At 36.4% G+C, this 16,360-nt stretch overlaps 1 protein-coding gene across 1 annotated transcript in view; it reads right to left on the bottom strand.

The window, feature by feature from the left end:
- Positions 1 to 8,777: 8,777 nt before the first annotated feature.
- The window catches only part of LOC149166499 (uncharacterized), a 555,184-nt gene continuing 547,601 nt past the window's right edge, over positions 8,778 to 16,360 (bottom strand). Inside the window, exons 7-10 of the mRNA XM_089431356.1 lie at positions 11,075 to 11,213; positions 10,724 to 10,842; positions 9,238 to 9,465; positions 8,778 to 9,019 (exon numbers count right to left, since the gene is read on the bottom strand). Of these exons, the coding sequence (XP_089287482.1) occupies positions 8,825 to 9,019; positions 9,238 to 9,465; positions 10,724 to 10,842; positions 11,075 to 11,213 (681 nt within the window). The 3' untranslated portion in view covers positions 8,778 to 8,824. The remainder of the gene's footprint in view (positions 9,020 to 9,237; positions 9,466 to 10,723; positions 10,843 to 11,074; positions 11,214 to 16,360) is intronic.

The raw sequence follows: 16,360 nt of genomic DNA, 5'->3' as shown, positions 1-16,360 counted from the left end.
AATTCTTTTCCTAAGTGTGACTTTATAAAGTGAAAGTGACTTTACAAGTGGTAAAGTCAATGTTAAATAATAAAGTGAAAAGTGACTTTAGACATAAAGTACAATGTGAGTACTTTATTTAATGGGTGAGTTAAAAAATAGAAAGTGAGAATTAAATGCACATTTATTCTCGTCCCTTGATCTAAATGAATCTGAGCCATTAGATCTTAGGGTTGCCCAAAAGTCATTTAGGGAAACAAAAGGGGAAAAATAAAAGAGAGATGACATTCATTCTTCATGAGCAGATTGGAGAAAGGAGGCTTAGAGTTTGAGAAAAAGTTCTAAAGGAGAAATTTGTTGCAGTGAGCTGAAGGAGTGATTTATGGGCAAAGATGGGCATGGAAATCAAGGCATAGAAGACAGAAGAAGGTACAATACAAACAAAATTGAATGTTGTGAGTTGCACACCACTCGAGAGAAGTTTTTGAAAAAAAATGGAAAAAGTCCGTAGAGTTCGTACAGTGGTGCAAAAATCCATAGAGTCCGTACAAAGTGTGTACAATACAGTCTGTATAGTCGTATCTGTACAATACATAATTTCAACTTCAAGTGGGCACGAAAATCGAGGCAAAGTGGGCACGATTTTCAAGGAGTTTTGGGCTGAAGAGATAAGCTGTATTTTGCTATTTTGTTTTGTCTGCAAATGTATTTTTCCTGAACTTGAAAGATAAATAAATTTGAAGAGCTCTCTAATAGGTTTTCCCCGGAGAAGATTGAAGGGGTTTTTCCTGGGTCTAAGTTGACCAAAAATCTGTTTGTATTTTTATGTATGTTGTTGGTCTGGTTATGTCCATATTTATTTCTAGCATGTGTTGACAGTGCATGTATTTCAATCTGAAAATTTCATTTCCAGAATTCTATATGTTGAATGTATGTTTATGGGAAAGGGAATTTAACTGAATGAGACCGATAAGGTGAAATTAAAACCGGGTTGGGATTGTAGGAAACATTTTTTAGTCATCAAATTTCGACAAATATAAAATATTCTCCAATGTTTAATAAATAGCTATATTTTATAAGTATAGTTACACATAACCACTTTCAGCGTTTGTTAATCTTGTTCCTTCGTCTGCGTGTTGTTGAAGTTTAGGAATGGGAATGAAGCATTCTAATTAATTAAGAATGGTTTTAGGAATTTGTGATTTTTTTGGGAAGTTTAATTTCAAGACAATTGAAATTTGAAAATAAGTTTTTGGTATTAAAATTTCATTTTTAATATTAATAAATACTTTTTTGAATTCAATTGTGTTATAGTTTTAGTTGTTTGAAGGAATGATTGGGAGTCGCTTCTGACCTTTGCGAAGGGAAACAATCTGGTCTAGAATATGACATTGATTATGTTGTATATCATTCAGGAAACTAATGACCTCATTGTGGTCATTTTGTCTATCTCGAGCCAATTGTTCAACCACTAATATCACTTGACGAATTTGAGCCTAAGGGAATCAAAGGTGGAGGCAGGTCCAGGCACCTAGGGGAGGCATCTTGCGGGTGCTCCAACTCCAATTTTATTGCAGTGCAACATGATGTAAAACTCCTTATCCCCTTGGGCCGCCCCTCTCTAAGGCTATCCTCTTTGAGAAAGCATAACCTTGCCATTGGGGATATCCTTGGGCCCCCACCTCCTCTTCCAACCAAAACCCAGACTAACTGCACAGATGCGCCCTCTGGTCTAGAAATCTACAACCCATGCAACACCCATGCCCCACTTCAACACTCCACCACATACTCCCCGACCATAGGCTCCTCAACCAAGTTCAACATTGTTGTCTGTAACCCCTAGGGCACAAGTATCTCCTCCCTCCAAGCCGTCAAAACAACACCCCTCCATAGATAGAAAACCACCACCTAATAACACAATCTCCCCTTGACGATGTTGAATGATACAATTGACCACCCTGACCTTGTCACATGGCTCCTTTCTCTACCCACCCTTTTCTCCAATGCCCTACAAAGATAGACACCACAATATCAAAACAAAACACCAGGAAATTGAAACCGACAAAATGAAGTGAAAGAAACTACTACTGGAACAATGCCGCTAGGGCCACCAGCGGGTCGCAAAGACCCTCTTATCCACCCCAGAACTTACAACAAGGCCCAATCCTAACATAACATACCAACAATTGAAACCAACACAGAAAAAACAAGATGGATATACCTGCGAGAGGGAGGGGGTTGCTAGTCCAATGCCTAGGCAGAATAAAAACCCAACTTTATGCATCACCATCCACTTAACTAGTACGAAATTGGCCTTGTGCTCTGTAAGTTGTCATGAACTATGGTCCCATATAGCACTCTACATTATTTGAGGAGTCTACACTGCACCGATCTTCCCCCATCCATTGCTCGCTTTACATAATGACTAGACAAAGAACGGAAGTGGCTTGACTATAAATCCTCCCTGCTCACCTAAACAAACTACACCCCCTTCAATCATATCCCTCATCTCCCAACACTTGAAAATGTGCTCTACTGTTAAGACCGGCTCAGTTATACACAAGATCTTCTCCAAAATTTTTGCCCGCTCCACACCTAGCGAGGCTTTCCTAGCACACTTTATAGTCATTAATGATGCGTAGAATTAGCATTAACGCCCATGTCCAGGGCTTCCACTTGTTCATATGCCAACCCCATCGATGATATCATTTAGCATATATATATATATATATATATATATTCTTTATTTCTTTCAAAAAATTTAATGAAAACCTTTCAATACTTCCTCTCAGTTTAATAATTGTATGCAAGGCAAACCCTAAAATATTTAAGGTAAGTGTATGTATGTGTGTGTACACACACTTTATGTATTAAACATACATATAACCTAGAATATAAATTGTAAATATGTTATGATATAAGATGTTATTTAAGGTATATATCAACATAGAATCATCTATACTCCGAATCTACCAAACACCGAGATGGGTCAAATCTATGAGGATTCAAACTTCTTTTTGAGTGCAAAATTTGAGGAAATGTTTGCACAATGATAAATTTGATTTCTCTCATCACTTAGTAGATCCTTAGTTAAAATGGATCTATGATAATTCTTAATAATATTATTTATATTATATAAATTTCACATGTCTCTATATATAAAAGTATTCTCATTTTTAATTTTATTAAAACCTTGATTTAATCTATGTGGAATATCTACTGGATATCTTTAGTAGTGAGAATAGAGACTTTAAATATATTTCAAAAGTAATTATAACCATTTTTATTTTAGATTTAATTTAAAAAACTAAAAAATTAAATTAAAATAAAGTATTTATAAAATATTTTGATCATGAGAGTTAACTCAATTGGTTGAGTCCTTGTCATTAAAGCACCTTTGCTATTGAGAGGTCACAAGTTGAATTCTCTTGACTCTCTTAGGGCTAGGCTTCGTGGTTGAGCTAGCAAGAAGTGATCCCTTTAGGTGGATCTGCCTGGTACAAATATTCCATGGATGTAGTGGTCATCGATCTTTAGGGCCGATGAACCACATAGAAAAGAAAAGAAATGAAAAATTTGATCGTGAAATGAGTTATGGTTTTTGGGCATGTGGTATTGATAAGCCACGATATTGGCTTGTGGTATTGTAACAAAGTCTATTTACAAGTTCATGATAATATACAAGTTATTTAAAACCTATTTAGATATATTCTAACTATAACATACCTATAATAACTCTATCCTTTCATTGTGTCCACAGGGACTCATGCCAATATGGGGGGAATGTTATATGGGGGGAATGTTATAGTAATGTAAATGTTCAATTAAAAAATAATAAAAAGTTAAAATTAATATAAAGCTCAGTATGCAAAAAATGTTGTAGTGTCCGTAAATGAGCATAAGCATTTAAATGTTGGCTCACTTAATAAAAAATGTTAAAAGTAACACATTTTTTTTGTTATATTGTATTTTTGGATTTTATTAATAAAATTGCGAACAATTTTTTGAATAAAAGAAAATCGTTATACATATCACTTTAAAATATATAACATATATAGTAGCTATAAATTAAGATCTATTTTCCACTATAAATTAAAATAATGATTCGGTAACTATATTTAATGTATCATTATCTTAATTTTTAGTGATCTTATTAAACAATATCAAAGTTTGGTATTATTATATATTATTTATCTTTTGGTTTAGGAGGTAGATTGAATTATTAGTGGTTAAAATTCATATAATCATTTAGTGTAGGCATGTTGTAACGCTATTACTAAGCACATTTTTTAGATTAGTCCACTTTCTCAAATGGTTTGTTGGCTTCTCTCAATCCCCTTAAGGGGCGAGAGCTAGGAATCAAACTATACACACATACGATGCTCTCCTTGTAAACTTGTCTATGTAGGCTAGTGTCTCTCACGTAAAGGGATTTGAATTGGGTACTTATAGGCATATAACACACACACACAAATCAACTGGCAATTGCCAATGTTGTTGGGCATTTGGCTAGTCTATCCATACAAGTGTTGAATTTAAATTCCCTTGGGTGAGAGACACTAGAAAACACACTTGAGTTTGCTAAGGATACCATCCACAAATGTGGGGAGGCATCTCTCGGAGGTTTTCTTTCATTATATAAATAGATAGATAGATATATGATGCAACCTTGCATATTATAAATATAACCATACATATACCAATCATAATACTATCATATACTCCTTATTATCTAACCTAAGGTTATATAAAAGAAAATAAAGGTTATCATGCGTGACATGACCTGACCCCTAAGCTACATAGAACCTACCATTCCCTATACATTGTACACTAATAGGCGGCACTACCACATGGAGTCCAATTGTGCATGTTTCCTTCTTACCATACATTGCTTGTCAACATTACCCACACATGGTTATATCCCATGCAACTATTTTTTCCTATTTAATAATATCCATCCTCCTCTTAGAGATAGGTGAAATGGGCACTAGGAGGAGTGAGAGAGGCATGGGGAGCTTTCAATGACTCTCACAATGAATACTAGTTATATACTTAACACATGGAATTCAAACATGATTTTCTTCCCCATCCATCCACTTTCACAAAGATATTTTAATACCTGCAATATATAACCAATATCCATACCCACAAAGTATTAAGGTATAACTATAATACATACTATTATTAATACAATAATATAATTAAAGGCAACCATACTAACTATTAGTTATATGTTATATCTGTAGAATATATGTGATAGCTACTTTAAAAATATAACTAGACACAATGATAACATCTATTAAGCACCTAAAACCTCATTCATTAAATATCATTATGTAGGACTACAACATCTCTTAAACACTAGAGAAGGGGATTGAAACAATATTAATTAGGCGCCAAAAAATTAGATTAAAATGAACATCCACTAGACAATAGAAGATGAGATTAAAGCATTCACAAGGAATTAGAATGTAAGATTAAAACATCCCAGTTAGATTTATCCCTTTCCGAGTCCAATATAGCCGTTGGATGACATGCTCTCCCTATTTAACGTGCAGCCTTGATCTAGTTCTTCAACTCGTCCTGAAGATGAACCACACTCGTTGGTTCGAAGCACGTCAGCAATATGAATTATGATGTGATTTTCGCAGAAGACTCTTCTCATAAAACATCCATAAAACACTAGAAGGTGAGAAAAAACACATTCATTAAACACTAGTAAGTGTAATTCTACTATCTATTAATCAATGCACTTATAACTACCCATTAAATAATGTATTTATAACACCTATTAAACACTTACAAGTGTTGTTGTTATAAATGTTGATTTTTGAGTAGCTTGGGAGGTACTCCAAGCCTTAGGGTTTGAGGTTTGGAGGGTGAAGCGCCACAAAAGTCATTTGTGGGCTTGGAACCCAAGGTTGGGGTTTTGCACCCATTGATGTTTGGGCCAAAACCATGGAGCATTTTGGATATGTGATGGATGGAGATGATAGAGGATGGTGAGAAGAATCCAACACTTTGAGAATCATCAAAATTCGAGGTGTCCTTGATGAGATATGAAGTTTTGAAGTTGACAATGAATTTTTGGGCATTCAAGTCATGTAGGCTTGAAGTGAAATGAGCCAAAAGACATGTCTCTTCATGAATTAGTTGAGCCCTTCTTTTGTGTATAAATAGAAGGTGATGGAGATCATTTTAACTCATCCAAATGTGCATCTATCTCTTTGTAAACACATCTGAGGCAGTGGATTTTTGGAGGAACAAAGGCATGGAGAAAGAAGGCTTTGGGGATGGTATTCTTCCTACCACAGGTCCAAGTTTACCTCAGGTAGAGGCTGCAGGCATAAGATGGTTTCTGGGTTGCGCTTTGGGTGATTTTAGACTTGTTCTCCTCTACAAAACAGGCCGCAATTCTTCCTTGTTTGATGCAGGTAGGCCACAGGCATAACTCCTTGAGTTGAGGGTCATAAGGCTGGAAGAATAGTTCAGGTTAGCCGTAGACCTGATCTTCCTTGAATAGGGGGGTCGTAAGGGATTATTTGGGGTTGGTATTAGCCTAGAACAACAAATAATTGTGGGCAGAATTGGTTGGAGGTAAGTCATAGCTATGGGAGAAGGTTTGGATGTGGAGGAAGGGTGTTGGTGCAGTGTGTCAACAACCCTAACCAATGGTACAAACCTACAACAGACTACAACATCCTATGGAGAAGCAAGGTATGTGTTTATGATAGTTTTGTGATGAGATAGATTGCTAGTTGGAAGGTTGTCCTAGTGTGGACATATTTGTTGCAACTTGTGAGAGCCAATTGGAGGGCTTGACTTGGTGGTTAGAAGCCCCTCTTAGGAGCAAATTTCACAGTGGAGTATTGGGCATCATTGGACTGGTGGAGGGAAGCTTGTTGGTAGCCCAAAGTAGCCCTTGACAAGCAGTTATAAAGAGAGCTTGGCAACTGAAGGTTGGGTGGAGATTGAAGCCTAATGTGCAATACATTGATGGACTAGTGGATTGCTAGATTGGAAGACTGGAGCTTAGGTATTGGCCAGCCTAGAAGAGCAGATTGATGAGCTCATGTTCATTGGAGCAAAAGTGACTTGCAACAGTGATAGGTGGCAACCCTCCTGGAGACTCTATGTGTTGTCCTTTGATGGACTAAGGGGTAGTTAGAGAGAAGAACCAAGAACGAAGCGAAGGACCGATAAGACGTGATACGACATAGATGCTGTGATCGTACACTAGAGTAGTGAGGTTGTCATTATATCTTGTATTCTTGTACTTGTGGATAATTGAGGGCTATTATCCCTTGTACGGGAGCCATAGACAGTTGTATTATATATTGATTAATATAACAAAGTTGGGTTGAAAAATTTGTAAAAAGTTGTCGATAATTATGCATGTGTGATTTATTGTTGTTTATATTCCACTGTGCAAAGTAGCTTTGTTGAGATTCTTGATTTGGTAGTGTCAAAGATTTTAAGATTCTATCTTAGACCCAAAGTCGTGGAAATTCAACAATAACACCATTCATTACATATACAATTTAACAACAACAATTAGGTCCTCTGTGAATGCCTATTAGGTGCTCTATGAATGTAATTATTATAATAAGACTAAACCATTATTAGTTACTTTGTGAATGTCTATTAAACTATTAAGTATTATGTGCTAGGTGCTCTATGAATGTAATTATTATAATAAGACTAAACCATTATTAGTTACTTTGTGAATTTCTAGGTATTATGTGAACGTAATTATTATAATAAAATTAAACCATTATTACAAAAATGCCCCCTTCTTATGAGGTATAAAAAGGTAAATAAAATTACACTGAAAATTCTACTATATTGAAAATTCTTCTACTATATTATAATAAAAATCTCTGAAATTTGACAAATTTCTTTCATTTATAAATTTAAACACCTTGTTCCCTTAAATAAAAATAAAGGGAATAAGCATATAAAAGACCAGTAAGATGCCAATGTGTGTTCGTGAATCAAATATAAAGTTGTGAAAAATATACACGAGGGATAGAGTTGTGAAAAATATACGTGTGCACATCCCTGGCCCCAGACGACTCCAACCAGGCACCAATGTTCCCTACTTCCTCTTACACGATCAAGGGTCATTCACCTTGCAGGATTAAAAAGGCAACACCCCTGGCGACCTCTCATCGATGCTAAATGGAGGGATCGAGGGCTTGCACGACACCTCTACGGCACTTTGAGACTGGATGCACTTAACTGCGCCTACAAGCCAAGTTCCAGAACCTTTACGCACACTTCAACATGTTGTACACACTTAACATCTCACATGCTCATTACAACAAATGCACGCTAAAAACAGTGGGCGGTGTGCCAAGACGATGTACAGTTACCCCATCAACAATCATAGAAGTGAAGCACCTTTAACAACTGAATCTTGTTCTTGTAATTTAAATGTAACCCTATGTATGATAGGGAGCGTAGAGCAAGTTAGCAGATAGGCAGCCATTCTCTTCTCTCCCTTGTACTCTCTTTCACAGAACGTAGTACATGCCATCGTATGCGCTGTTACATTAGAATTTGCTTGGTGAATGTCTAATTCATTATTTGCATCATTTTCGTGTTTACAAAGGCATAAATTAAATAAGTCCAATCTGTTTATGTTGTCCCCTAGTGCAAATGCTAGTATTGAATTATAATGTGAGTTAAATCGACAGAGGAACAAGACCAAATTAAATGTGATACAATTCCAAAACAGTACTATTAAAATTTTAGCTAAATCGCGGGGCCAAAATTACCTTTAAGCATCACTTCGAGTATAGTTAACAAAAATTTGGCATCTATTGCATAATAGTTTATTTAATCACTTGCCAATACAAAACTTTCCAAATATGTTTGATAAGACTTCTTCTGAGATATCTTCACCACCAATCTGACCAAGAGCAAGAGCCGCATCTCTTAGATCAATCGTCCAAAAATCTATTGGTAAGTCCTGGTGCATAGAAGATTTAAGTCGATCCAGAGATTCCCTCGTACGTAATAATTGTTCAGCTTGTCTCTGCAAACATAGATATATTCTTCAGTCATCCACCGAATAAAAGAAAGCTTCTGTAGCATAAAATCAACTACATTATTTAAGGGAAAGCAAACTGCCATTTCCAAAAATTCAGTTGGGAGGGGATAAAAAATGAGCAAAAAATTCTTGATGTACAGGGTAAAGTATATGGCAACTCCTTGACCAATGGAGTCCAAAGGGTTGTAAATGAGTAAAATTACCTGATTAACAGCCCACTGACGGCCTCCAGAAGATATGTTCTCAAGGCCTGCCAATTCTAAGAAAGCTGATTCTAGATCTTGGATCCCCATCCCCTTGACTGCACATGTTAATACCTTCCTTTTGAATGAATCCTCAATGATATGTGGCAATTGTATGGATCCTGATGGAGTACAGTCGATCTTGTTAAGGACAAGAATAATTGGAGCCAGTGGAGTCCCTATTACTTTCTGTATCATGGCAAGACAATTGTTAGTGTTCTGCAAAACTCACTTAAATATTGAAGAATTTAACAATTGTTTCCATATTCAAATGCAACGCCACTTGATAATGAAAGCAGCATAATCATTTGACTAGCCAGTATCTGAAAATCAACTACTTCTACTCATGCAATAGAAAATATGCTACTCAAATATTAGATTTTATAGTGTCAATAGTCATATAGCACATACAAGTTCTCTTCATATGATAAAATGCTGGGCTGGGATCCATCTTTTTTTTCAAGGTTGTAAAACCCCAATATACCTAGTATGAAAAGTAGTTTTTCTTGCCGCCATGTTTAGTAGCCCAATCATCATTTCTTTTACTTTAAAGCAACCTAGAGTCAAAAGAAACTAGTTTTCTCTTTTGAGCCTACGAATTACTTTCCATGATTTTGGCTAGAGGATGCATACAATACACTTAGAAGCTATTGTCTCATTGTGCATCTAATAAGCTGTTCCCGTGCCATCGTGCATCTCATTTGGAAAATATTATCTGTGCACAATCTAGCAAAACTTTTCCCACGCTGCAGGATAAGAATTGGTATGTTGTGTTTCTTATTGGAAAACAGGACTAGCTTGGAAGTTTACAAGTTGAGAATTGATAACATTCACCCGCTTCCTTTTCCCATCCGAGTTGAGGTGCTCAATTTCTCTATAACTTAATGAAATAATAAGTAAACTAGGATCTATTCTCTAAATTCAATCAAGCCTACAAAATGTCCACTAACATACTTAACCCATAGATAAAATAATCTCCCAATTAATCAAATCAATCCTGATGCAATTAACAAAACAATTATTTCAAAATAATCCCAAATATTTTGTTTAACACTATGGCATGCTAAGATTGCCGGACTTTCCCCCATTATTTCCAATTATTGCCGTTTCAGACTTTTTGGGACTCTCACTGATTAATTAACAATTATGATTATTTCATATCTGAGCAAACCGACTTGGTGCCTATGTTTCAAAAGCCTATAAGAATCACATTTACATTTCATTAATTCATTTCACTACCCAGTTTTTCGCTTAAATCCATTCTAAACTTAGTCCTCTTCATGGAATATGCTGGGGATTTCTAATGGATTTTTTTTTTTTTATATGTTACCCATATTTTATGTAATGATTAATCTCTCAGATATCTATAGATCTTCTGTAATGAAGACAAAAATATTAAGAGAAAATATTTACCAAGTTCAATTCTTAAAAGGTAGGCCAAACTAACCTGATTTTGCTTCAACCACTCATAAATTCTATAGTCTTCAGGTGTCCATCCCTCTGCAGCATTGATTACCATGATGATCATATCAGCGCCCAGAGCAGCTGCTTCAGACCTTTGTACTCCTGGAAAAAGAATTCAGTAAGAATCATTAAATCTTTAATATCAAAGTGATAGAAAACAGAACCCTCTTCACCACTGGTGACTTTGCCAAATAAACCCCACAATTAAGACAACTAATAAATAATTCCTTGGTGGAAAAATAAATTTTTGATTTTGTGTGGCTGGTAAGACATAGGATAGCTTCCTTTTGTTGCCTACGATGCATATGCTAAATTGCTTATCTGAACACCTTACCGATACTTTCCACAAAATCATTTGTTTCCCGTATGCCAGCGGTATCAAGAAGTGTAACAGGAATGCCTTGAACAACAATGCCCGCTTCAACTATATCTCTTGTAGTCCCAGCAATCTGCGTAACAATTGCCCTCTCACTCTATAGATCAACAAAACAGTGGTGAAAATCAGAGAACAAGTTATTCATTGCAACCCAAAATTTCATGCAGCAAATTCTTGAGAAACAAAATTCATAGATCTATCTAATTAAGGATTAAAAAAGAAAATCAGATAATCCAACAGTTGCATTGCATTAGAATCATTTTACAGAACTATAATGGTTAAGAATGGATGGACCTGTTCAGTTTTATGGTTTTACATTCATCATGACCTAGATGTCAGCAGTTAAAATCCAAATGGAAAGTGCCTTGCACCAATTTCCACAAGAATGAGTTGCAAGTTGCAACAAAGTGAATTGAAAGACATGAAAGAATACAAACCCACAAGATATTCATTACATGTATTAAGACTTCCAGTTCCAACAATAACAAGTGCTAAAGTAGAGTGAAATAATCATTTCATAAAAATAAAAATTTGTTTTTTTTAGCACTTCCACTCATTATGAAAGTACTTGCACAATTCTTCATGATGGTTAAAAACATAACATTACAAGAGAGATGGTATTTTGTAATATTCCTAATAGGAAATTAACAGTGAATAACAGAAAAACATGCTCATGAACAACACCCAAAAATTGCAAACATACATAAATATCAGATACACATATATTGGCACCAAAACTGGGTCTTTATATTAAATTTTGAGCTGGATAAGTACAATATAGTGAGGGAAAGAGGAACCTGGGCTTGCTACAACAAGCAAGCAAAAGCCTAGGTTGAGAAATCACTGCCCAAGTGCTCGAATATCAACCCAACTAAGCTCTGTGTAGACTCTGTAAATTCTTGCTCCTGCTACTGGAAGAAAATGGTGATATATGCCACTCTTGTGCTCAGAACCTCCTGAAATTGCAGTTGGTGCCTCTCCACAATTTGCTCAGCAAAACCCAGAAAGGAATCTGCCCCAGACCAACCACTCGGAAAACCCACAAAATGGTGCAAATTACCCACTGAGTAGTCAACAATGGACCAATGAATTCTTTGGCAAAGAATTACCCATTGACTAGTCATGTTAGTCAAATTGTTTGGCAAATGATTCTGGAATAAATCTGCAATGAAGAAATCGAACTCCCCTAAAGTGGCACTCGAAGTCCACTGAAGGAGGAGTTGAGATTCCCGCCTGGAAATCTCTTGTGCTGAACAACACAATGTTGACTTGGCTCAACAGCTCAAGCAAACAAAGGTTCAATTCAGATATTGTCAAAAGGTCCCAAAATGGAGGCCACTTCTCCTATTTATAGTTGTTGCTTCTCTTCTCTCCTTGTGGGCTCCACAATTTGACCTCCTTGCCTCTTCCCTCTTCCCTCCAATTCGACTTCCTCAAGGAGTGCGAATTTCCTCATGGGGTGGCCCCCACATCCCACTATGTGATTAATCTTCCCTTTGTCTAATGTTTGGGCCTCCTCTACCACACAAAATTAAATTAATTAACTTTCACCCACTTTTCCTAAGTTTGTACCCAAAATTGTTCTCCATCCAAAATTTGCAAAATTGAGAAATGCACTTAGCATATTTTAATTGGAAGGGATATCACATATTTTGGGATAGTGAAGAGTTGTTTTGCACTTAATCAAATTTTGTAAGCCATATCTCGCGATATATATAAAATATTAATCGAATTTTGTAAGCCATATCTCATGATATATATAAAATATTGATACACACGTAAGACATGCAGATAACAACTACATACACCAAGTTGCAGCAATGCACAAAGGCAAATAATCTTAAATAAGAATGCTTGAAGAACATCAAATGAACAAAGCAAATATGCCCTGTAATGAACAATAGTTCATATATGCAAAAATATCCAACATCAGAATGAAAGATAGATGAAATCTGTATAAGATTCACTAATTATCAATGTTCCACCAAGTTTCCAATATGGGTGAGCTTGGGAGTGGGGAGATCCACACGGGGGACATTTAGGAGCACCCCCAAATTTTAGGGAAATTCAGGGGGGCAAGGAGATGTCAAGGTCCCTAGCATAGGGGTCCCTATCTATAAACTTATAAAAATAAAAATAATAGTGATAAAATCTCAACAATGACAATTCATCACATGCAAATTCAACATTGTGCAATCCAATGGAAACACTATAATTCTGCCAATCCTAAGACCCCTAAAACTGCTAAGTCAGCTGAAATTTGGATGGGATATGAAATTCTACTTTCTCCATATGAAGTACGATGAGGTTGGAATCAATGTTACGATAATTGCGATCGTGATTAAATCGGCGAGGGTTCGAAATCGAAAAAATCGGGAAAAAATTGGTAAAAAACAGAAAATACAATGCATTGACACATAAATATGAAAAGAGAACTAATATATAAGATGTGTAATATGTCTAGTTCTACATCACAGATAATAGTGAATCATTTCTTGAATATAACCCGAGTCCTGACTCAGCCTCAAAATATCAACAAAAAATATAATAATGTATCTCATATCATGAATCATACTATCATATACAATGAAATGAACCAAGTAACTAGTACTACTAATTTCCCCTGTCCCTCTTGCGAGAAAATATAACAACTTTCCCTCTAGATGAAGAAGGCCTTGGGGTTGGCAGTGGACTCTACTGTGCTTTAGCTGAAGAACTAGGAGCTATAGGAGGTAGACCACATCCTTTATTAGTGACCAAGGTAGGTGGTGTCACCTCCTCCTCCTATTGCTCCTCTTGCTCTTCCTCCTCCTCCTCCTTTGCAGCTGCTACCCCCTCCACTACCTCCCATCCTCTAATCAATCAGGGGCCGACCCCATGATAGGCCTCTCAACCTCAACCCTCCATGCAACAATGGTGTCAATCCCATCCAGTGAGATGGCCTCCACATCAGGTGTCCTCCCAAGTTGCCTCACCCACAATAGGAGATTGTAGTAGACATAGACCATGTCATTAAGACGCTAGGGCTCCAACTTGTACAAGGGTCATAAATTAATAAATTATAAATAATAAATTAATAATTATAAAAAATTTAAAATAATAAATTATATTGTTTATTATTTAATGAATTTAAAAAATTAATTGGAATTTTTTTATTATTTTCCTGTTGCGCTTCTTGGTGTGTATTTTTTCAAATCCACTCCAATTATGCTCGCATCCGGACCCAAACAACCTCCTTTTGGGCTAACATGTCCCCCAACCTGGGGAAATGTTTTTCTCATGTGTTTTCCCAAGTTTCCCCAAAAGGAAGACATGGGAAATGTTTCCCACCCTATCAAGGTCACAAACTCCTCAAAGCTTTTTCCCATATCTTTGCTCTATTTTAAAGGTTTGTTAGACAAAACATTGGGGCGAGGGGGAAGCTGGGGGGCATACCAAAACACCTTGCTTTTGGGCAAACACATCCCCCACGTTGGGGAAAAGTTTCCCCATACGTTTCCCCAAAAGGGGGACATGGGGAAATGTTTCCCCAAGCACCTTTTGCCCACAGGGCATGGGAAATGTAGAGGACATGCCCCACACCCTAGGGTACATATCCTTGTGGAACATAGACGATTACATAGTCGATAATGAATGAATGAGATATGACATAATGCCTTGTCACGATATATTTACATGCATTGAATAGTCACAAAGGTGAATATTTATGTCTCTTAGTAGTAGTTGTTGTTATTTATTATTTTTACATGCTATTAGAAATGTGCCCTTATTTATCTAGAAGGAAAGAAAGACAAACCTTCTAAATATAGAAAGAAAGACAAACCTTCTAAATATAGAAAGAAAGAAAGAAAATATATAAATGTCCATAAATGTCTAAATTAGGTCAATGGACTCAAAAGTATATCAAGTGACAAAATTAGGTCTGTACTTAATTGTCTAGACTAGTAGAAGGACAAATAAGAAAATAAAAAATTAGAGGGCTAACCCACAAGAGGTTGGTTCTTGGTATCTCATTGTCTAAAGTAGTAAAGGGGAATAAGATAATAAAAAAATTGAGAGCTAAACCAGAATAGGCAAACCCTAGAAAATGAAGTACAGATCAATTCTGTGTAAGAGGAGAGGAAGAACAAGCACTCCTCTGGCAGAGAAGGAAGGTCCAATTACAAGCCATGAAAATAATTAGATGTTAATCAACATCAGAACCAGACAAGACACTACCCATCATCTTCTTCAAAAATAGGTGTATTAGCAGAGCTTGGATAAAGAAAATAATTTTTTCTAAGGCACATTTAATTAACCTTATTAATAGATTTTTCAAATACTGCAAATGATATTTAATTCCCTCTGGGCATATAAAACGATAAGTGCTTCCATGTCATATTTAAAATAGAATAGCACCCAAAACACTATAGTTACAACAGATTTTTGGCAACCCGTCCTAAATCATCTAGGAAGACTCAAATTCCTAGGGTTGATCACTTTGTGGAAGATGTTTCATTCCTGTACTCAGTTCATCTTTAGTTGTACACATCAATGTTACCAAAATCCCAATAAAATCCCGACAAAATGTGAAAATTCTATCACTGTAGCAATTGATTTACTTTTCTTATTTCACCATAAGTTATTCATGAAATTACTTCAATAAACATTAAAGTAAATACTGCTGCAGATATCACATTGTAATACAAAACCAAACATATGCACAAGAATCAATACATTGACACAATTATTTTGGACTAATGTCCCCGGAAAAACCCAATGTGGGAAAACCGGTGCAGCAAGGGAGGATTTTATTATTCAGCAATTTTCTAGTACAACAGGGTGCCAAACTGGCTTACCCACAAATAAACAAATTTTCCAACACTTTTTTTGAGCCTAGCGTCAGCCCTACTAACCTCTGCATGACCCGAAACCCTTTGCGCCAGCTTGTTGAGACTCTGCTCAGCCTCTCTGGTCTTCTACGTCACTCCTGCAGCCTCTGCGTGGATGACGCAGGCCCTACTGGCTCTGCGCAGTCTCTATTGCCTCTGCGTGGCTTCCTCTGGCCCTGCGTCTGCCTTTTCTGCCTCTGTACTGATCTCCCGTCTCTCTGTTCCATACTTGCTGCCTCTTGATTGCTCTCCAGACCACTGGTTCAATTTCTCAGCTAACGCCGCTCTAGAAATTGAACTGACTGGTCTCCCTCAGTGTGTTCTCCAAGTGACCCTCAAGCCTTCTCTTATAATTTTCTCGTTGACAAATCAA

The sequence above is a fragment of the Pinus tabuliformis genome, chromosome 5_1 (assembly GCF_031772625.1).
Source record: "Pinus tabuliformis cultivar Carrire ecotype Pingquan chromosome 5_1, CPIR1, whole genome shotgun sequence".
In the NCBI taxonomy this organism is placed as follows: domain Eukaryota; kingdom Viridiplantae; phylum Streptophyta; class Pinopsida; order Pinales; family Pinaceae; genus Pinus; species Pinus tabuliformis.
Note: the sequence above shows the minus strand (reverse complement) of the source record. Positions and strands in the feature narration are given on the sequence as shown.